At 39.8% G+C, this 18,933-nt stretch overlaps 1 protein-coding gene across 1 annotated transcript; it reads right to left on the bottom strand.

The window, feature by feature from the left end:
- Positions 1-4,627: 4,627 nt before the first annotated feature.
- LOC311495954 (uncharacterized protein) lies at positions 4,628-17,179 on the bottom strand. Its single transcript, XM_084555637.1, has 2 exons — positions 15,791-17,179; positions 4,628-7,713 (listed from the first exon to the last, which is right to left on the bottom strand). The coding sequence occupies exons 1-2, from the start codon at positions 15,876-15,878 to the stop codon at positions 5,177-5,179; spliced, it is 2,625 nt and encodes an 874-aa protein (XP_084411763.1). The 5' UTR covers positions 15,879-17,179; the 3' UTR covers positions 4,628-5,176.
- Between the last annotated feature and the right edge of the window lie 1,754 nt (positions 17,180-18,933).

The following is an 18,933-nucleotide window of genomic DNA, read 5'->3' on the forward strand; positions in this document are numbered from 1 at the left end:
TTGGTTCAATGGGTGTTTCTGTAAATAGTTGTAATATAGAGCCATAGAGAAAAATCTTCGCTCTGCACTTACCTATAGACCCAAACATAAAAGCGTAAATTCATTTTTATTCTGTTGTAGTTTTGATAATATGTGCATGGCTTAATCTTAAAATATACATTCTTAGTCTTAACATGATCATGTTCCATGTTGTGGTCCTGGGGGTGGCCACTCATCAGAAGAAGTGAGCTAACTTCTAGGCGAATTCTTAACGGACCGCCATGGCAGACCTCTTTGCGTTATCACGAAGGTAGGCTAATAGCTGAATCGGTATTTATAAGCAAAATCATGGGAATCAATAGCCTAATACAGCCCAGTTGTGCTCAAATGAATATCATGAGACGTCTACCATCAGATGAATGACATGGAAAAGTTAAGTTAGAGCCTCTAAAGCCAGTGCTACTACCCATGCGAACATGAACACTAAGCTTTTCCCTCCAAAAATGTAGCCTAAAACTTATCTAAGTAATATAAGTTTTTCGTTGTCACCCTGCCTCTCTAAATGCAAAACTGATATTAACAAAAATGCAATAATGTAATAACAGCTGAAAAAGTACTTGTGTGTGTGTTTTATTTTATATTTAATATTAATATATATATATATTTCAATAATGCAATCGCTGCTGTCTGTCCCATAGAAGAACATGACAGCCAGCATATGTTTAGGAACTAATTGGGTTTACATGAACCACGTGACAGCCATAGCGGCCACATCAAAGAGTGTCGCAACTCTCTCTCTCTATGACTCTGGGCCCACATAGCTGGTAGAATGAAAACTGATAAGGCTGCCATTAGAGACTTTCATGGGAGGACCATATCCCCTGCACAGTCTCCTCTCTTGATGCGATTGGTAACATAGATGGCTTCTTATACAGCTCTTTCAAAACCATCACTCTTCTGTGGCTAAAATGTGTACGTTGTTTTCTTCTTTGATAATTTTATGCATACAATGCCTTTCACAACATGTTGTATACTTTTACAGTGTGTTAGTGTTGCCTCAAATGCAAGAAGGAAAAAGTTGATGCAATTCCTAAACACAGAAAAGTACAAGATAAAATAAAAAATGTAGCTAAACCGTGGAGCGTACATGTTAAGAAAAGTCTGCAGACATGACATTTTCCAAAATCCAATACTGTTAAAAGTAAACATAAAACTACAGCACATTTGTGTAGGGGCCTCTGCTGCCCTATCAATCTCTCCCCCTCTCTGGAAAGTACATTTAAGAAGGCTGCCCTGCAGAAGAACCCTTCTAATGGACTAATCTTTACACCTTAGCCATAAAAGTGCCAATCTGATGCTGGACAGACCCATGCAAAGGGTCTCTCTGAACTCTGGACCTCGACTGAGGGCCCGTCCACACGGAAACGCAAAAACGCCGAAACGCATAAGTTTTTCATCGTTTTGGCCTTTCGTCCACACGTATCCTGTAAACGCATAGCCCTAAAACGCACTTTTCTGAAAACGGGTCCCAGGGTGGAGAAATTCGAAAACGCAGCTCTTGCGTTTTCATGTGGACGGCGAAAACGGGGAAAACGGGGAAAACGATGACGTCATCGCCACACTCCCGAGCAGCCTTCCACATCCCGCGAGACGTCTCGTAACAACATCAACAACAATGGCGGACTATCCTAGTTTTCCTGCTAGAGACGATATTGAGCCTATTAGGGTTACTAGGGCAAAATATCATGCTCCTGTGCCACCACGCTGAGCAAAAAAGGCGATTTGTAAACAGCGCTCAAGATTTGTGCGCATGCTCCGCCTCTTCCTCTCTGTTTTTGGTGAATTTCTGAAACTGAAACAGCGCCACCTATAGGCCTGGAATATGAAGTAGCGTTTTCGGTCGTGCTGAAACGGATCCGTGTGGACGCGGATATTTCTTGAAACGATGATCGAAAACGGAGAGGGAAAAGATCGTCTTCGTACGTGTGGACGAGAGTCAAAGAACACAGATTTACAGTCCTGTGGAATTTCCCACTCTCTTTTTCTGATCTAATAAGTCTTGAATTGAAAGAACATCAAGACAATCTCAGGAACTAAACGGGCAGATCAGAAGAGTTATCTCTCCATCTTCATAAGGACAGAATCTAGAATCCTTAATGTTATATTCCATAAGGTTTTAAGTCTGTTATTCTTCCCTTTCAGAGATACACACATGCATGCTGGACACTTTCTTTCTCCCCCTCCCCCAGAGTGACGAGGGGAGTAAAAACAGATGAAGGTCGTAAATTCTTTACCTCCCTGAGCAAAATCTAGGTCTTCACTTCTCTGTAAAAACAAACAAAAAAAAGTTTCATACTATGTCTTTCAAAATTGTAATCATGTGGTAAGTCATATGTTGTTTGTCAGGAAGTCCAAAGGATAATAATGAGACAATTTTGATCCTTGTATGATAAAATTTACACGATCTAGCCAAATTCATTTAAATGTTTCACAAGTAAGATGGATCAACAGTGTCCTCAGGCTTCTATCCCTAAAAACATTTTTCTTTCTTTTAAACCATTGTTAAAATTCAAGTGTTGAACCTCATGTATGTTCCTATAGCTATTAGTTGAAATTGTAGTATGAAGTTGTTGTCTTAGAAACCACAGCAAAATATCACCTACAAGAAGGAACCTGATGTTATTAATTTGCTGATGCTTTGGGGTTTTTTGATTTGGTCATTCAGATATGCCATCTTGTAATGATGAATGTTGCTGCATAGGCAGAAACATTGCTAACGAGCCATGGTGAATGGTGGAATGATTAAATTAGTTCATATAAAGTAGGTCAATAAGATATCTTTAGACATAGAACTGTAGGCGTTCCCTTCTCTTTCCTCGCAAATTTGGAAACCCGATCCAAAACACGCCCTGAATAATTAACACATAAAACCAGAGGGACACGTTCTTTTAATTTTTACCTTTTTACTTCACTTCGTTTTACTTCAACTTTTTTTTTTTAACTCTAGTCTTAGTTTTTGTTTTCTTCTTCTTTGCACATTTATTCGCATTTTATACCCCCAACTTGGAATCAGTCTGCCAAACGTTTCCCAAGCTTGTTTCTCGTCGGACCCTTTTTCCCGACGCACACTTTTCGTAGTAAACTTACATTTTTAAGTTTATTCATTTATTTTATTTTATTTTATTTTTTTATTCTTCGCCCCATGACGTACTAATTAAGAAAGCCAACTTCGGGTTTTCTCTTAGTGAGCGTAGTCAGCTGGGATATCAGAATAAGACCCAATCTCTTCCACCGATAAAGAAACCAAGAGGCTGTCACCATAGCAACGAAACAGTTTCAGAGAAGCCGTGACGATCCGGCTTACTCCTTCACCTACAAAGACATTCCAAAGTTGCAATCTACTGCATTCTGCTGTACACCTACAACGCTCTCAATCGAAGCATGCAATTAATAACTTTACTCAATCATGATATGCTACCGTCAGTGTTAGCAGCCAGCTTTATAGTGCTAGTTAACGTTAGCTAACTTGGTAAGCTAGTAAGCTTCATTTTAAACAATCAAATTTGACTCATTCCTTAATTTCACACAAAATTATGCTACTATTGCTAAGAAATGGGTTGAAAATTGCTTATGAGTGTACTAACACATTGAAAAATGCACCAACAAGTTATTAAGTTTTGGCTAAAATCTTCTAGTGTTGTTCTAATATTGTGTCTCTTTAAAATTAAATTAAAGAGTATGGTCTAGACCTGCTCTATGTGTAAAGTGCCTTGAGATGACTGTTGTTGTGATTTGGCGCTATATAAAGGTTGATTGATTGATATATTGGTGAATGTTTTTCATTCAGTAATCTTCTATGCAGGATAAAACCAGGTGATCTGGGACCACACTTAATCTGCCAGTGACATATCTAGTCTACTCTTTCTACATGTCACTTTGAAAAATATGAATTAATCTATTAATATAAAAAAATATTTTAAGTGTATGTTTAATGAAAACATGGTATTGATTATTTATATGATGGTGTTTGTTTTTTCTTTGCAGAGGAAACATCCATCAAAGATGAAAGTCTACACTGACCTCGTAGTAGCATGGAAGCGGACCCTGGAACCAGAAAAAAACCCACACAAGCAAGCAAAAATATCTGACTTGGTGGTGGTGGGTGGAACCACACGTGTGCCGCAAACAAAAGTTGACGCGGTTCTGATTAACTTAATTTGTGAAGGCCTTCATCCGTTTTCTGTGGTTGAACAACCTGCTTTTAAAGAAGAGAGGAACTGTAATCTGGATCTATCTGTGATCTATGTGTTTTCTTTAATAAAAAAGTGAGTTTGAGCTTTGTGTATGTTTTTGTACTTTTTTATTGCATGGGGAGAGATTATACACCCCGCCTAAGAAGTAACTAAGTAACTTTTACTCTGAGTACATTTTAAATGAGATACTTTTTACTTTTACTTTAGATTTTTACACCAGTACTTTTACTTAAGTAAAATTTCATCAAGGTAACAGTACTTTTACTTGAGTAGATTTTTTTGGTACTGTTTCCACCCCTGGTAAAGATATAATACATCTCCATTTCTCACCATCGTTCTACAAATCGGTTGTTTCACGTCTCATCATATCCATTCTATTTGATTACACACACATATGCATATATTCTATTAGTACCTCATTTATTCATAGTTGTCACTTTAATAAATCAATATTTATTCACACTTAAGAAGTTGTTTGTGGCATTGTTTTATGGCAGAGAATTTATGGTATAAATTGTGAAAAGAATTCATTCCTTCAGTTCGGAAATATATTAATCGAAACTGATAAATTGACTTAAACCATGCCCTTACGAGACATTTAAAAGGTGTAACAAACCCTACACGTTAATTCATAATTCCCAGACAACACGTTCAAATTCATTGTCAAATCTGACAGACAAAAAAATATTGTATTAGACATTGAGCTGTATGGCAGGCAGTAAATTCACACTATTACTGTAGAAACACAGTCTAAAAGGGATTTAAACATAAACACATGTTACTGATTGTATTTGAATTATTCACAATATTTCTCCACAGATATTTCAGAACATTGTCTTCTCAAGCAGCACAAACAATTACGAGCAACACTGAAACTTTTCCCACATGTTTTGCAAGAGTACGGCTTCTCACCTGTGTGAGTTCTCATGTGGACGGTCAAATGACTATTTTGACGGAAACCTTTCCCACGTTTTGCAAAAATATGGCCTCTCACCTGTGTGAGTTCTCATGTGAACAGTCAACGCACCATTACGGCTGAAAGATTTACCACATGTTTTGCAAGAATATGGCTTCTCACCTGTGTGAGTTCTCATGTGGAGAGTCAAATTACTATTTTGACAGAAACTTTTCCCACATGTTTTGCAAGAATACGGCTTCTCACCTGTGTGAGTTCTCATGTGAACAGTCAAATTACAATTAATGCTGAAAGATTTCCAACATGTTTTGCAAGAGTACGGCTTCTCACCTGTGTGAGTTCTCATGTGCACAGTCAAATCACTATTTTGACAGAAACTTTTCCCACATGTTTTGCAAGAATACAGCTTCTCACCTGTGTGAGTTCTCATGTGAACAGTCAAATTACGATTACTGCTGAAAGATTTCTGACATGTTTTGCAAGAGTACGTCTTCTCACCTGTGTGAGTTCTCATGTGGATTTTCAATTGACTTTGATGAAAGAAACATTTCCCACATATTTTGCAAATATATGGCTTGTCACCTGTGTGAGTTCTCATGTGAACATTCAAGGTACCACTAATGCTGAAAGATTTCCCACATGTTTTGCAAGAATACGGCCTCTCACCTGTGTGAGTTCTCATGTGGATGGTCAAATAACTATTTTGACGGAAACTTTTCCCACATGTTTTGCAAGAATATGGATTCTCACCTGTGTGAGTTCTCATGTGGATATTCAATTGACTTTGATGGAAGAAACATTTCCCACATATTTTGCAAATATATGGCTTGTCGCCTGTGTGAGTTCTCATGTGAACAGTCAAAGTACTACTAATGCTGAAAGATTTCCCACATGTTTTGCAAGAATACGGCCTCTCACCTGTGTGAGTTCTCATGTGGATGGTCAAACAACTATTTTGACGGAAACTTTTCCCACATGTTTTGCAAGAATACGGCCTCTCACCTGTGTGAGTTCTCATGTGGACGGTCAAATCACTATTTTCACGGAAACTTTTCCCACATGTTTTGCAAGAATACGGCCTCTCACCTGTGTGAGTTCTCATGTGGACGGTGAAATCACGATTTTGACGGAAACCTTTCCCACATATTTTGCAAGAATATGGCTTCTCACCTGTGTGAGTTCTCATGTGGACGGTCAAATCACTATTTTGACGGAAACTTTTCCCACATATTTTGCAAGAATATGGCTTCTCACATGTGTGAGTTTTCATGTGGACAGTCAACAGACTTATTTTACAGAAACTTTTCCCACATGTTTTGCAAGAATATGGCTTCTCACCTGTGTGAGTTCTCATATGAACAATCAAAGTACCACTTTCTCTGAAACATTTCCCACAAACTTTGCAAGGATACGGCTTCTCACCTGTGTGAATTCTCATGTGTTGAGTCAAATAATTGCTTCGACTGAAAGTTTTCCCACATATTTTGCAAGTATACGGCTTCTCACCTGTGTGAATTCTCATGTGTTGAGTCAAATAATTGCTTCGACTGAAACTTTTCCCACATATTTTACAAGAATACGGCTTCTCACCTGTGTGAGTTCTCATGTGTTCAGTCAAATGAGTGACACTTTTCCCACATGTTTTGCAAGAATATGGCTTCTCACCTGTGTGAGTTCTCATGTGGACGGTCAAATTACTATTTTGACGGAAACTTTTCCCACATGTTTTGCAAGGATATGGATTCTCACCTGTGTGAGTTCTCATGTGGACGGTCAAATTATTATTTTCACGGAAACTTTTCCCACATGTTTTGCAAGAATATGGCTTCTCACCTGTGTGAGTTCTCATGTGGACGGTCAAATTACTATTTTGACGGAAACTTTTCCCACATGTTTTGCAAGAATATGGCTTCTCACCTGTGTGAGATCTCATGTGGATAGTCAAATTACCTGTTTGACTGAAACTTTTCCCACATGTTTTGCAAGAATACGGCTTCTCACCTGTGTGAGTTCTCATGTGGAGAGTCAAAACACAATTTTGGTGGAAACTTTTCCCACAAGTGTTACAAATATATGGTTTCACACCACTTTGGATCTTGTGATTTTTCTTCATTTGAGACATATTTTTTGGGAGCGTTCGAAAAACATCCAATTTTTCTGTGTCAGTAACAAGGTTACAGTCCGTCGATGTAAAGTTGTTAACATTGTTAAAGTCACATCCCTTATTTGGCCTCAGCTGTGCATTTCTACTTGATTCTGGATGTACGTGCTGCAGTCCTTCCTTATCCTGTTTCTCTGGAGAATTGTAATAGATGAGCTGGTCACCACTTTTTTCTGGTTCACTGTGGTTAGTTTCCTCATAAACTGGAGTCACCATCATGGTATCAGGCTCCTCCTTCAGTACGAGCTGCTCTCCCTCTTGACTGGAGCAGAGCTCCTCCTGTTCCTCTTTAATCTGTGGAGGCTCTGCTTCCTCCTGGTTCACACTGGAGTTCATCTCCTGGTTACAGAGCTGCTGGTTAGTGAGAACCTCCTCCTCCTTACAGACATGTTGCTGTGGAAAGTCTACAAGGACAAAGAGAAAGAAGGAGTTGTTTATAATGACAGACAACAGGTCAAGTCAGCTATTGTTAACTTACAGTAGTTCTGTGGCTTAAAGCACATGTGTCAAACTGATCCGTAAAAGGGCCACTGTGGCTGCAGGTTTTCATTCTAACCATGCAACAGCACACCTGACTTGGCTTAATCAATCAACTGAACTGCCTTCACACAGTCACTTCAGGTGTTCTCTTGCTTGATTGGAACAAAAACTTGCCAGCCACACCCACTGCATGGGTGTTGCATGGTTGGAATGAAAACCTGCAGCCACAGTGGCCCTTCCACGGATCAGTTTGACACCCCTGGCTTAAAGTGACGACAGAGCAGTAAGAGAAGATGAAGCTCAGAAAACTGCTTTTAATCCAGAAGTAGTAGTGATGAATAAATTTAAAAAAAACTTAGTTAACAGGCTGTTGTTGCACGTTCAAGTGTTCATTTCACTGAGAATGTTTGATTCAAGTGCAGACTGTATATAATAGATGGACAAACCGTCCGTGACATCACCCATTGGCAGTGGTGGACAGTAACGAAGTAAATTTACTTGACTACAGTTTTTGAGTATCTGTACTTTACTTGAGTATTATTTTTGGGGGATACTTTTACTTTCACTCCACTACATTTGAAGTCCAAATATTGTACTTTTTACTCCACTACATTTCTGTTGATGCTCTTGTTACTCGCTACTTTTGAGCTTACGTCAGCTGATTAATTTTTTGTTTTCTTCAAAATTCTGAGAAGATTAACTGTTTCTGCTGATTCGCATATGGTTTGTTTTAGTCGTATTGCTATACCTGTACGTCATGCCATAAAATCCATACACTGCAGGAAGAAACTGGAGAAACACCTGGAGAAACTCCCACGAGCACCCGTGGCCTTATCTAATGTAAAGTAGCTACTGACGTTAGCTACCTTAATGTTTGTTAAATTGCTGATGAACATTTTAAACGTAATTGTATGGGCTTGTAGTGAGAGAGAGAGATGGAGAGGGAGAGAGAGAGAGAGGGAGAGAGAGAGGGAGAGAAAGGCTGTCTGCAAGAGAAAGAGTGAGGCTGTGGATTGTAGAGTGGATTGTATAATGACAATAAAGCTACTTTTCTGTATTTCCTGAGATACTTTTTGAATACTTTTACTTAAGTATTTTTTTAAGCCAATACTTTAGTACTTTACTGAAGTAATATTTTGACCAAGCTACTTTTACTTGTATTGGAGTAATATTTGACAAGGAGTATCTGTACTTTTACTCAAGTAGTGAAGGTGTGTACTCTGTCCACCTCTGCCCATTGGTTTCTTAACAGCTGGACATGGCGGCTGCCATATTGGTTTTGAGAGACTCCGCCTCTCTCGGATAACCCACATGTGGCTGGAACGTCGGTGGGAGCTGGGGTGGACCGTATAGAGAGGCGAAGTCCCGCCCCCCTACTTCCGGGTTATGGGACCTATCTTTCGAAAAAATATGAACGGCAGTCTATGGAGAGATAATAATTATTTTTTGGTCCCGATCGAATTGTGGCATGAATTTCACATATGATGTGTGTGAATTTAAAAGATAATTTTTCACGTCAAGAGATAAATTATTTGACGTAAATAAGCTGAACAACATTAGGTTTTGTATGAGATCGCTTAGTGAACTACATCTCTCTAGTCTAGAGATCCCTAGAGAACTATGGCTGTCTCCTTGTTGAGCTTTACCGTCTTCTTCCAGGACGAAGGCAGAAGCATCAAACGAGGTGAAAATCATTATAAATCGGGTCATGTCGAGAGCTGTAGTTACACGAAGGGAGTTTTGGTCGGTTCCGTACGCGCCAGCATGCGGGACTTGTAGTTCATTTAATTACGTATTTTCCATAGCGTTTTACTTAACTATCTTGCGACAAACTGTGACATTCTTGACATGTAAAATCATTTTTTATTCTGAAAAACAACATATGTATAATCCAAGGCACAAGTCGATCGGGACCAGAAAATAATTTATCTTTCGCCATAGACTGCCGTTCATATTTTTTCGAAAGATAGGTCCCATAACCCGGAAGTAGAGGGGGCGGGACTTCGGCTCTCTATCCGGGCAAGATTTAGATTTTCCCGGTTCAGACCAGACGCTCGCTGAGAAAAGGGACTGTCACATCGAGTCACATCCTAGTATATACAGTCAATGGTCACATCTCATTCATTACAAAACTTCCGGGTCACGTAAACCCGACCAATTAAATATTTAAATCAGTCCTGTGTCCCGTTCTTCCATTTCATATTTTTGATCTGAGCCTAAAATTGAAATATTTTTTTCGCTTTGTATAAGATTAAAAAACAAATGACAAATAACCAATTACTTTTTAATTTTTGATTGCCATTTGAAAATGGAAAGAACGACTGATAGGCCTACACCAATTGTAAGTCATCTCATCATTTTTGTTGCTGGGGAATATTGTGTCCAGGCAGCTGATACTCAGTAATGTTAGCGGTTGACCAGTGCGTGAACTAGCCTAGCTAGCCAGTTGAATCCCGGTTAGTTTCAGCAGCTGTTCTGACACTTGTTTTTTAGTCTTAGTTCAGGACACATTATTCACATAGCTTTTCTCTTAGGCCACCGCTTAGTTTTTTCTTAACGTTATTCACAAAGCAGTTGAGACCAACTTCTAGGAAGGACATTACCAATTTAAGATGAGATTTGAAAAAAAAGCTCTGCTTTGCTTGAAGGCTCATGCAGGATCTAGCTTGCATTCACCTCGCTCCGTGATAGGCTGATGAATGCTGCATATATTTGACTCGGTTGCAGAAATATCTTTCCCAGGGGGCTAAATTATGTAATACCATTGATAAGCTCAGACATTATCAGACACACACACACCTGCACTAAGAAATGCTGAATTAAATAAATATTTTTATTTGTGCAAATTTATGTGTCATTTATCAGATCAAAGCCCCATCCCCACCCCAACCAAATTCCTGCCGTCGCCGCCATAATTTCACCCTGAACTCAGTTCAGACTTGAGAGCCCTACTGTTTAACTTAAACGACTAACATTTCAAAATCTAGACTAAAGTTATGTCTGAATCCATGCTGTAATATAACATTAATATTTTAATATAACTGAACACAGCTCAAAATTGTTAATCAAACCGAACCAAGTCTGTCATCAACGTTGTTACCATAACATTGGTCGTTTAGAAAAAGTTACATCAACGAACAAAGGCTTTCCAAAGTCCCGTCTCTGTTATTCTTACATTTCTACTGGACTGAACTACTGGATAATGGACAGTCATTCTCCACTCTCAAAAGTGTATTTGGCCGCTATAACGACCAGCACCCTCTAGTTTGTCAATTCATGAGAGGAGAGCGATGCCCTATGGAATGAATTTACTATCATAATGCAAGAGCATTTTAAATTGATTCGAGGGCAGGATTTATCGATTTCATTCTCAGATTTTGTGATATTATCTCTCAAAACTCTGCTCTCGCTCTCAAATTTGCTCTGCGCTCTCAAATTTGCTCTGCGCGTGCTCAAATTGTGTCCACACACTCGGTTACGATGCTGCTCGCGCAGATTTCCTGCGCTCACTCTCCAGCTCTCTCTCTTGCTCTCACGGAACATGTGCGCTCACGAAACTCTGCTCTGCTCGCGGATCTTTGGTGTATCAACGCTGTCAACCAATAGAAGGCCGGCTGGTAGTGACCAATCAGATGATCCCTGTTTGTATACGGTGCGTTGGCTGTTTTTCAAAGAGCGTCGCATACGGGCGGGCACTCTTTCAACAGGTTTTATCCACTCCCTACCCCCGGGGCAGTAATAAATGTGATTTCTTTTATTTGTTGGACCACTGTTCGAATAAAATATCATTCAACACATACACTATATTACCAAAAGTATTCGCTCACCTGCCTTTACTCATTCTATGAACTGAAGTGCCATCCCATTCCTAACTCATAGAATTCAATATGATGTCGGTCCACCTTTTGCAGCTATTACAGCTTCAACTCTTCTGGGAAGACTGTCCACAAGGTTGAGGAGAGTGTTTATAGGAATTTTTGACCATTCTTCCAAAAGCGCATTGGTGAGGTCACACACTGATGTTGGTCGAGAAGGCCTGGCTCTCAGTCTCCGCTCTAATTCATCCCAAAGGTGTTCTATCGGGTTCAGGTCAGGACTCTGTGCAGGCCAGTCAAGTTCATCCACACCAGACTCTGTCATCCACGTCTTTATGGACCTTGCTTTGTGCACTGGTGCACAGTCATGTTGGAAGAGGAAGGGGCCCGCTCCAAACTGTTCCCACAAGGTTGGGAGCATGGAATTGTCCAAAATGTTTTGGTATCCTGAAGCATTCAATGTTCCTTTCACTGGAACTAAGGGGCCAAGCCCAGCTCCTGAAAAACAACCCCATACCATAATTCCTCCTCCACCAAATTTCACAGTTGGCACAATGCAATCTGAAATGTACCGTTCTCCTGGCAACCTCCAAACCCAGACTCGTCCATCAGATTGCCAGATGGAAAAGCGTGATTCATCACTCCAGAGAACGCGTCTCCACTGCTCTAGAGGCCAGTGGCGGCGTGCTTTACACCATTGCATCCGACGCCTTGCATTGCACTTGGTGATGTGTGGCTTGGCTGCAGCTGCTCGGCCATGGAAACCCATTCCATGAAGCTCTCTGCGTACTGTACTTGGGCTAATCTGAAGGTCACATGAAGTTTGTAGCTCTGTAGCAATTGACTGTGCAGAAAGTCGGCGACCTCTTTGCACTATGCGCTTCAGCATCCGCTGACCCCTCTCCGTCACTTTACGTGGCCTACCACTTCGTGGCTGAGTTGCTGTTTTTCCCAAACGCTTCCATTTTGTTATAATAGAGCTGACAGTTGACTGTGGAATATTTAGGAGCGAGGAAATTTCACGACTGGATTTGTTGCACAAGTGGCATCCTATGACAGTTCCACGCTGGAATTCACTGAGCTCCTGAGAGCGGCCCATTCTTTCACAAATGTCTTGTTTCACAGTCTGCATGCCTGAGTGCTTGAATTTATACACCTGGGGCCAGGCCAAGTGATTAGAACACCTGATTCTGATCATTTGAATGGGTGAGCGAATACTTTTGGTAATATAGTGTACAAGAGCGTCCGAGCTTCTCATTAAAATGGCTATATTGTATAATAATAGCCGCATCGAACACTGTTCTTTGCGGTGTGCTGGTGCAGAAAACAATGTCACCATCCTGAAGCTAGCGGGACGGACAAAATGGATCGGCGGCAAAGCCAAAGTGCTCAGGCAAGTTATTTTTAAATTCATTTTGATGAAAACTGTAAACAGTTTATTTGCTCATATACCTGGTATTAAACATGCATGGACACCATACGAAATATATTTAGATAACCCAAACATCATGCTTATTAATGACTTAGCCAGTGACTTATACTTACAAACTATGTTAAGTGGATGCTATATCCTCATCAGGAAGTGATGAGGATATATGATCAAATAAACTGTTTACAGTTTTCATCAAAATTAATTTAAAAATAACTTGCCTGAGCACTTTGGCTTTGCCGCCGATCCATTTTGTCCGTCCCGCTAGCTTCAGGATGGTGACATTGTTTTCTGCACCAGCACACCGCAAAGAACAGTGTTCGATGCGGCTATTATTATACAATATAGCCATTTTAATGAGAAGCTCGGACGCTCTTGTATGTGTTGAATGATATTTTATTCGAACAGTGGTCCAACAAATAAAAGAAATCACATTTATTACTGCCCCGGAGGTAGGGAGTGAATGAAACCTGTTGAAAGAGTGCCCGCCCGTATGCGACGCTCTTTGAAAAACAGCCAACGCACCGTATACAAACAGGGATCATCTGATTGGTCACTACCAGCCGGCCTTCTATTGGTTGACAGCGTTGATACACCAAAGATCCGCGAGCAGAGCAGAGTTTCGTGAGCGCACATGTTCCGTGAGAGCAAGAGAGAGAGCTGGAGAGTGAGCGCAGGAAATCTGCGCGAGCAGCATCGTAACCGAGTGTGTGGACACAGTTTGAGCACGCGCAGAGCAAATTTGAGAGCGCAGAGCAAATTTGAGAGCGAGAGCAGAGTTTTGAGAGATAATATCACAAAATCTGAGAATGAAATCGATAAATCCTGCCCTCGAATCAATTTAAAATGCTCTTGCATTATGATAGTAAATTCATTCCATAATGCCCCAGCTTCCAATTACTGATTGGAAGTTGAGGCTTTAATATGAATATCTGTAACTCCAGATTCAAGATGTGAATGTGAGTGAAGCTTTCTGGGGACAGATTCCCACACTGTGTTGTAGAGCCCGACCGATTTATCGGCAGGCCGATATTATCGGCCGATATTAGGCATTTTCCAAACTATCGGTATCGGCATTTATAATGGCCGATAAATGAATATTTCAAAAATAAAATAAAAACGAAACACCCTTCAACCATGTCATGAGTGTTGGCGTTGTATAGTTTGTCCACCAGAGGGCACTCGACTGTCCCTGTTGGCAACACTCGTGTATTACGCGCCACACATCCTGCAACCTGCTGATCCAGCCAGAGTCGGGCAGAGAGAACCAGTTATCCGCGAGTAAGATCATCGGTGAAGTGCAGGGGCGGAGTGGCAATCGGGACGACCGGGACTTTTCCCGGTCGGCCGGCCGAAGTATTTACGCAGCGGATCACAAATTGAGCGGCCGCGAGGCGAACGCGACCGGCCTGACCTTATCAGAATCATTGACGTTACTAAATTCTCCGGGAATAGCGGCCGGTGCGGTCAGAATTTTTCCAGTGGATTTTAGTGCCCCACTCCGCCCCTGGTGAAGTGTGTTCATGGTGTGTTCAAAGAACATCCCCATCAGTTCTCTTAACTCAAATAAGCATGACAAAATTCGTGACTATCATGTCCAGTTTTGCTGCTGTTAAATAAGCCGAGAGTGAAGCGGAATTAGCTAATTACGTTACGTTGTTACAGTGTAGTTGACTGACTGTCCTTTTAACTTTTGACAATGTGACTGAAGTATTTCTTTAATAGCGTGACAGTTATAGCAATGAGACGTATCATCTCTCCTTGGCCTGTTATATTGAAAATGTATGTTTTACAATTTGCAGTATGACGTTATCCATTGCTAAATTATGGCTCATCATAGACTAGTTAACCACAAAGCTAGCTAATGCCACTATCAGTGGAAGACCGCTAACGTTAAGAACTTTAATATGTTTTGATGTTCCTCTGTTCTGTTGTGACAATAAAAGAAACAAGTTTCTTTTTAAAATGCATTATCATATTATTTTAGTTAAAACTCATAAATAACTACAAATAACTAATGTTAGGGAAATATGTTAATGTTTTGTTGCGCGTTTCTGAAATTAAAAAAAAAATTAAATAAATATCGGCCGATATATCGGAATATCGGATTTTAAAACCAACAAATATTTGTATCGGTATCGGCCTTCAAAATCCTTTATCGGTCGGGCTCTACTGTGTTGTAAGTGGCTGATAAGTACCTCGTCTGTTGAGAAGATTTCTTATACAGCTCTTTCAAAACCATCAGTCTTTTCTGGCTAAAATGTGTACGTTGTTTTCTTCTTTGACAGTTTTCTTTATACAATGGCTGTGAGATACCTCAACGAATGTTGAAAGAGAACTTTAGGTTAAGGAATTAACCTGAAACATGAGTGAGGTATCTCACCAGACCACCCTCCTTGCTGTACTTGCTTGTATTTTTTAGTTTTTCTACGCTGAACTGGGAGGAATGCAGTTTCCTTCTGCTGTACATTCTTATAATTTGGTCTGAATGGCAAAACATTTCTCGATCACTGGTCATTTTAAATAAAAAGGCACGTCGTCATTTCTAGGTTTGTGTGGTCTTTGTTACCTCCCAGTTACAGCTCTAGTTTCTAATCTCTGCAGTAAATCAGCTTCTAATGTGCCTCATACATACTGTGTTTGAGGTTCCACGTTTGTTTTAACAAGACACGCTTTCATGTGATTTCTGTTTGAAAAATACCTTCAGTAGAACCACAATTTTTGTTAATTTATCAAGACCATTATATGTTTACATACCTATTCTGTGTAACTTTATCTCGGGTTTTAAGATGGTATCCAGCAGTTTGCGTTGACGATCAATCTCTCCCTCATACTGGGCGATCATTTCTTCAAAGACTACAAATATTTCTTCAGCAGCAGCAGTTAGTCTCTCCTTGGTGAACTCTCTAAATCTTTGAACTTAAGACATGGTTACTTTAACAACTGAAATATTTAACTGGCAGACGACAAAAGACCTGAAGATCTCCTTGCTCTCGCTTTTCTTCTTCTGATTTCTATTGGCAGTGTTTGACGCTACCTGGCGTTATTGCCCCCTGCAGGATAAAAGTAATTACTACAGCCGCACGTCAGATCTCCTCATGTATCCTTGTATCATGCAGAAAATATGTTTTACAACCAGTTAGTGGTTCTCATTAGGGCCACATAGCTGGTAGAATGAAAACTGATAAGGCTGCCATTAGAGGCTTTCATGGGAGGACCATATCCCCTGCACAGTCTCTTCTCTTGATGCATTGATTGGTAACATAGATGGCTTCTTATACAGCTCTTTCAAAACCATCACTCTTCTGTGGCTAAAATGTGTACGTTGTTTTATTCTGTGATAATTTTATTCATACAATGCCTTTCACAGCATGTTGTATACTTTTACAATGTGTTAGTGTTGCCTCAAATGCAAGAAAGAAAAAGTTGATGCAATTCCTAAACACAGAAAAGTACAAGATAAAATAAAAAATATAGGCTAAACCGTGGAGCGTACCTGTTAGAAAAGTCTGCATACATGACATTTTCCAAAATCCAATACTGTTAAAAGTAAACATTAAACTACAGCACATTTGTGTAGGGGCCTCTGCTGTCCTATCAATCTCTCCCCCTCTCTGGAAAGTAAATTTAAGAAGGCTGCCCTGCAGAAGGACCCTTCTAATGGACTAATCTTTACACCTTAGCCGTAAAGGTGCTAATCTGATGCTGGACAGACCCATGCAAAGGGTCTCTCTGTTATTCATCCCTTTCAGAGATACACACATGCATGCTGGACACTTTCTTTCTCCCTCTCCCCCAGAGTGACTAGGGGAGTAAAAACAGATGAAGGTCGTAAATTCTTTACCTCCCTGAGCAAAATCTAGGTCTTCACTTCTCTGTAAAAACAAACAAAGAAAAAGTTTCATACCATGTCTCAAAATTGTAATCATCTGGTAAGTCATATATTGTTTGTCAGGAAGTCCAAAGGATAATAATGAGACAATTTTGATCCTTGTATGATAAAATTTACACGATCTAGCCAAATTCAGTTAAATGTTTCACAAGTAAGATGGATCAACAGTGCCCTCAGGCGGCTATCCCTAAAAACATTTTTCTTTCTTTTAAACCAGGGCTATTCAATTAATTGGGAATAGGGGTCAGTTCATTAAACTGAGGCAAACTAAGGGGCCAGAGAATAAAAGTAATCACGTTAACAAAGAAAGAAATTACAGCAATATACTGAAGGAGTCAAAGTATTGTATTTTGTAAATGCAGAACAACATATAAAGGGTTGACAACTCCCTGAAAAATAAATAAGGGACACCTCATTGTCAGGGCCAGCCGACCCGATTGCCTTCACCCTTCCCGGCGTGGTGATTTTTTATTTATTTATTTTTTTTTTTTAGCTTTTTTGTGTGTGTGTGTGTGTGAAACGATTTTTGAACTATTTGACTCGAATCCGAATTAAATTAGATGCATAGTTTTGAGTGATATGAACACGTGCAAAACAAATTATTATTCAACAATTTATTTTTAATACAAAATAACAAAATTAACAGAAAGCTATCCTGCTTAACTTAAAACTGTAAAAATATAAAACAATAGAAAGCAGAGCATTCCTCTTGTAAAAGTGCAATAAGAAAAGTTCAAACAGAAAGTGCGAGTAAAAGTAGAAAGTGTGAGTAAAAGTTGTTGCCTTTATCTTCTTCCCAAATAACAGTAGCCTACCTCAACAAATGAGATGAGCGGGATTCCCGCTGTCAGCTCATGGGAATAAGTTTACCGTAAATTTTCACATAAAGCGCCCTGTTGTTCATTCATTCCATTGACATTTTTCTCACTATTTTTGATTCTCATGGTAATACGGGACAAAGTGCGTCCCGTTTCAGATCAATACTGGACGCGTAGCCTACTTTTGTTTCTAAATACGGAACGGTTCTGTTTTTCAAGGGACGGTTGGCAACCCTCTTAATCTAGACAACTAGGCTACTGAACTCATTTTTATTATTATTATTATTATTTATTTATTTATTTATTTTAAAGTAGAGAGAGATCCCACTAAACATTAGACGTCTGATTGACGTGCAGATCAGGTCTATATTGCGTCCGTCGGTCCATGACCAATTCTGAACGTCTACACGACGTGCAAACTAGGTCCGCTATTTCGACGTCTAACCATGACCCCATTTAGACCTCAATATGCCGTTCAACATTTGATCGTCAGACTAGATAACTTTTCTGGAGGTCATATGGACGTCTAAGACAGGTGCAGGAAATTGACGAATGTATTTTTTTTTTTTATTTAAGATAAATATCAAACTTGTTGTTATCAACATGATTAATCAGTATGAATGATTAATAATTTATATTCATATTCATTGTTGATTGTTGATTTGCGATTAAAAAATATTTATTATTTATTTATTGTATAGCCTACATAATATTTTGTTATTTTACATTTTCTTATTTTTCCTACTGGTTTATTTAAGGGTCTCTGGACCGTAGTTTGTGCAACTAATCCGGTCTGGCTAAATTTAACTGAGTTCTGCGCCTCAATCATATCAGGCGAAATGTGTGCGAATTCGCGACTCTAACTGGCTGCGGCATTGTGTCATCACATACACCGTAAGAGCCACTCCGATTGGCCCAGGTGTTCCTCTTCTGTGGAAGCAATGGCCGAGTCTGCACCGTAGGCTACGACCTCTACTACAGCTGGTCTAAATCATCGTTCACTAAATAGCAGGTAAGTTCGGTCAACCCATACTGCCTAGTTAACTTTATGTTCATTTATAGTGTTTGCTGTTTTAGCTTTGTCGTATTAATCTAAACAGTTGTTGCTACAGTTAGCATTGCATCTTTTCCCATCAGCTCGTTAGCTTTTGAACACAACCACCGTGCTAACGTTTAGAGACGCTTTAACG

This window comes from Chelon labrosus, assembly GCF_963514085.1.
Source record: "Chelon labrosus genome assembly, chromosome: 11".
Lineage (NCBI taxonomy): Eukaryota > Metazoa > Chordata > Actinopteri > Mugiliformes > Mugilidae > Chelon > Chelon labrosus.

What these genes read in the sequence shown, in the direction of transcription:
- LOC311495954 (XM_084555637.1), bottom strand. Translation starts at nt 15,878, where the DNA reads ATGATCGCCCAGTATGAGGGAGAGATTGATCGTCAACGCAAACTGCTG. An exon ending in GATAAAGTTACACAGAATAG is followed by an intron (nt 7,714 to 15,790) that starts GTATGTAAACAT and finishes TTGTCCTTGTAG; the next exon opens with ACTTTCCACAGCAACATGTC.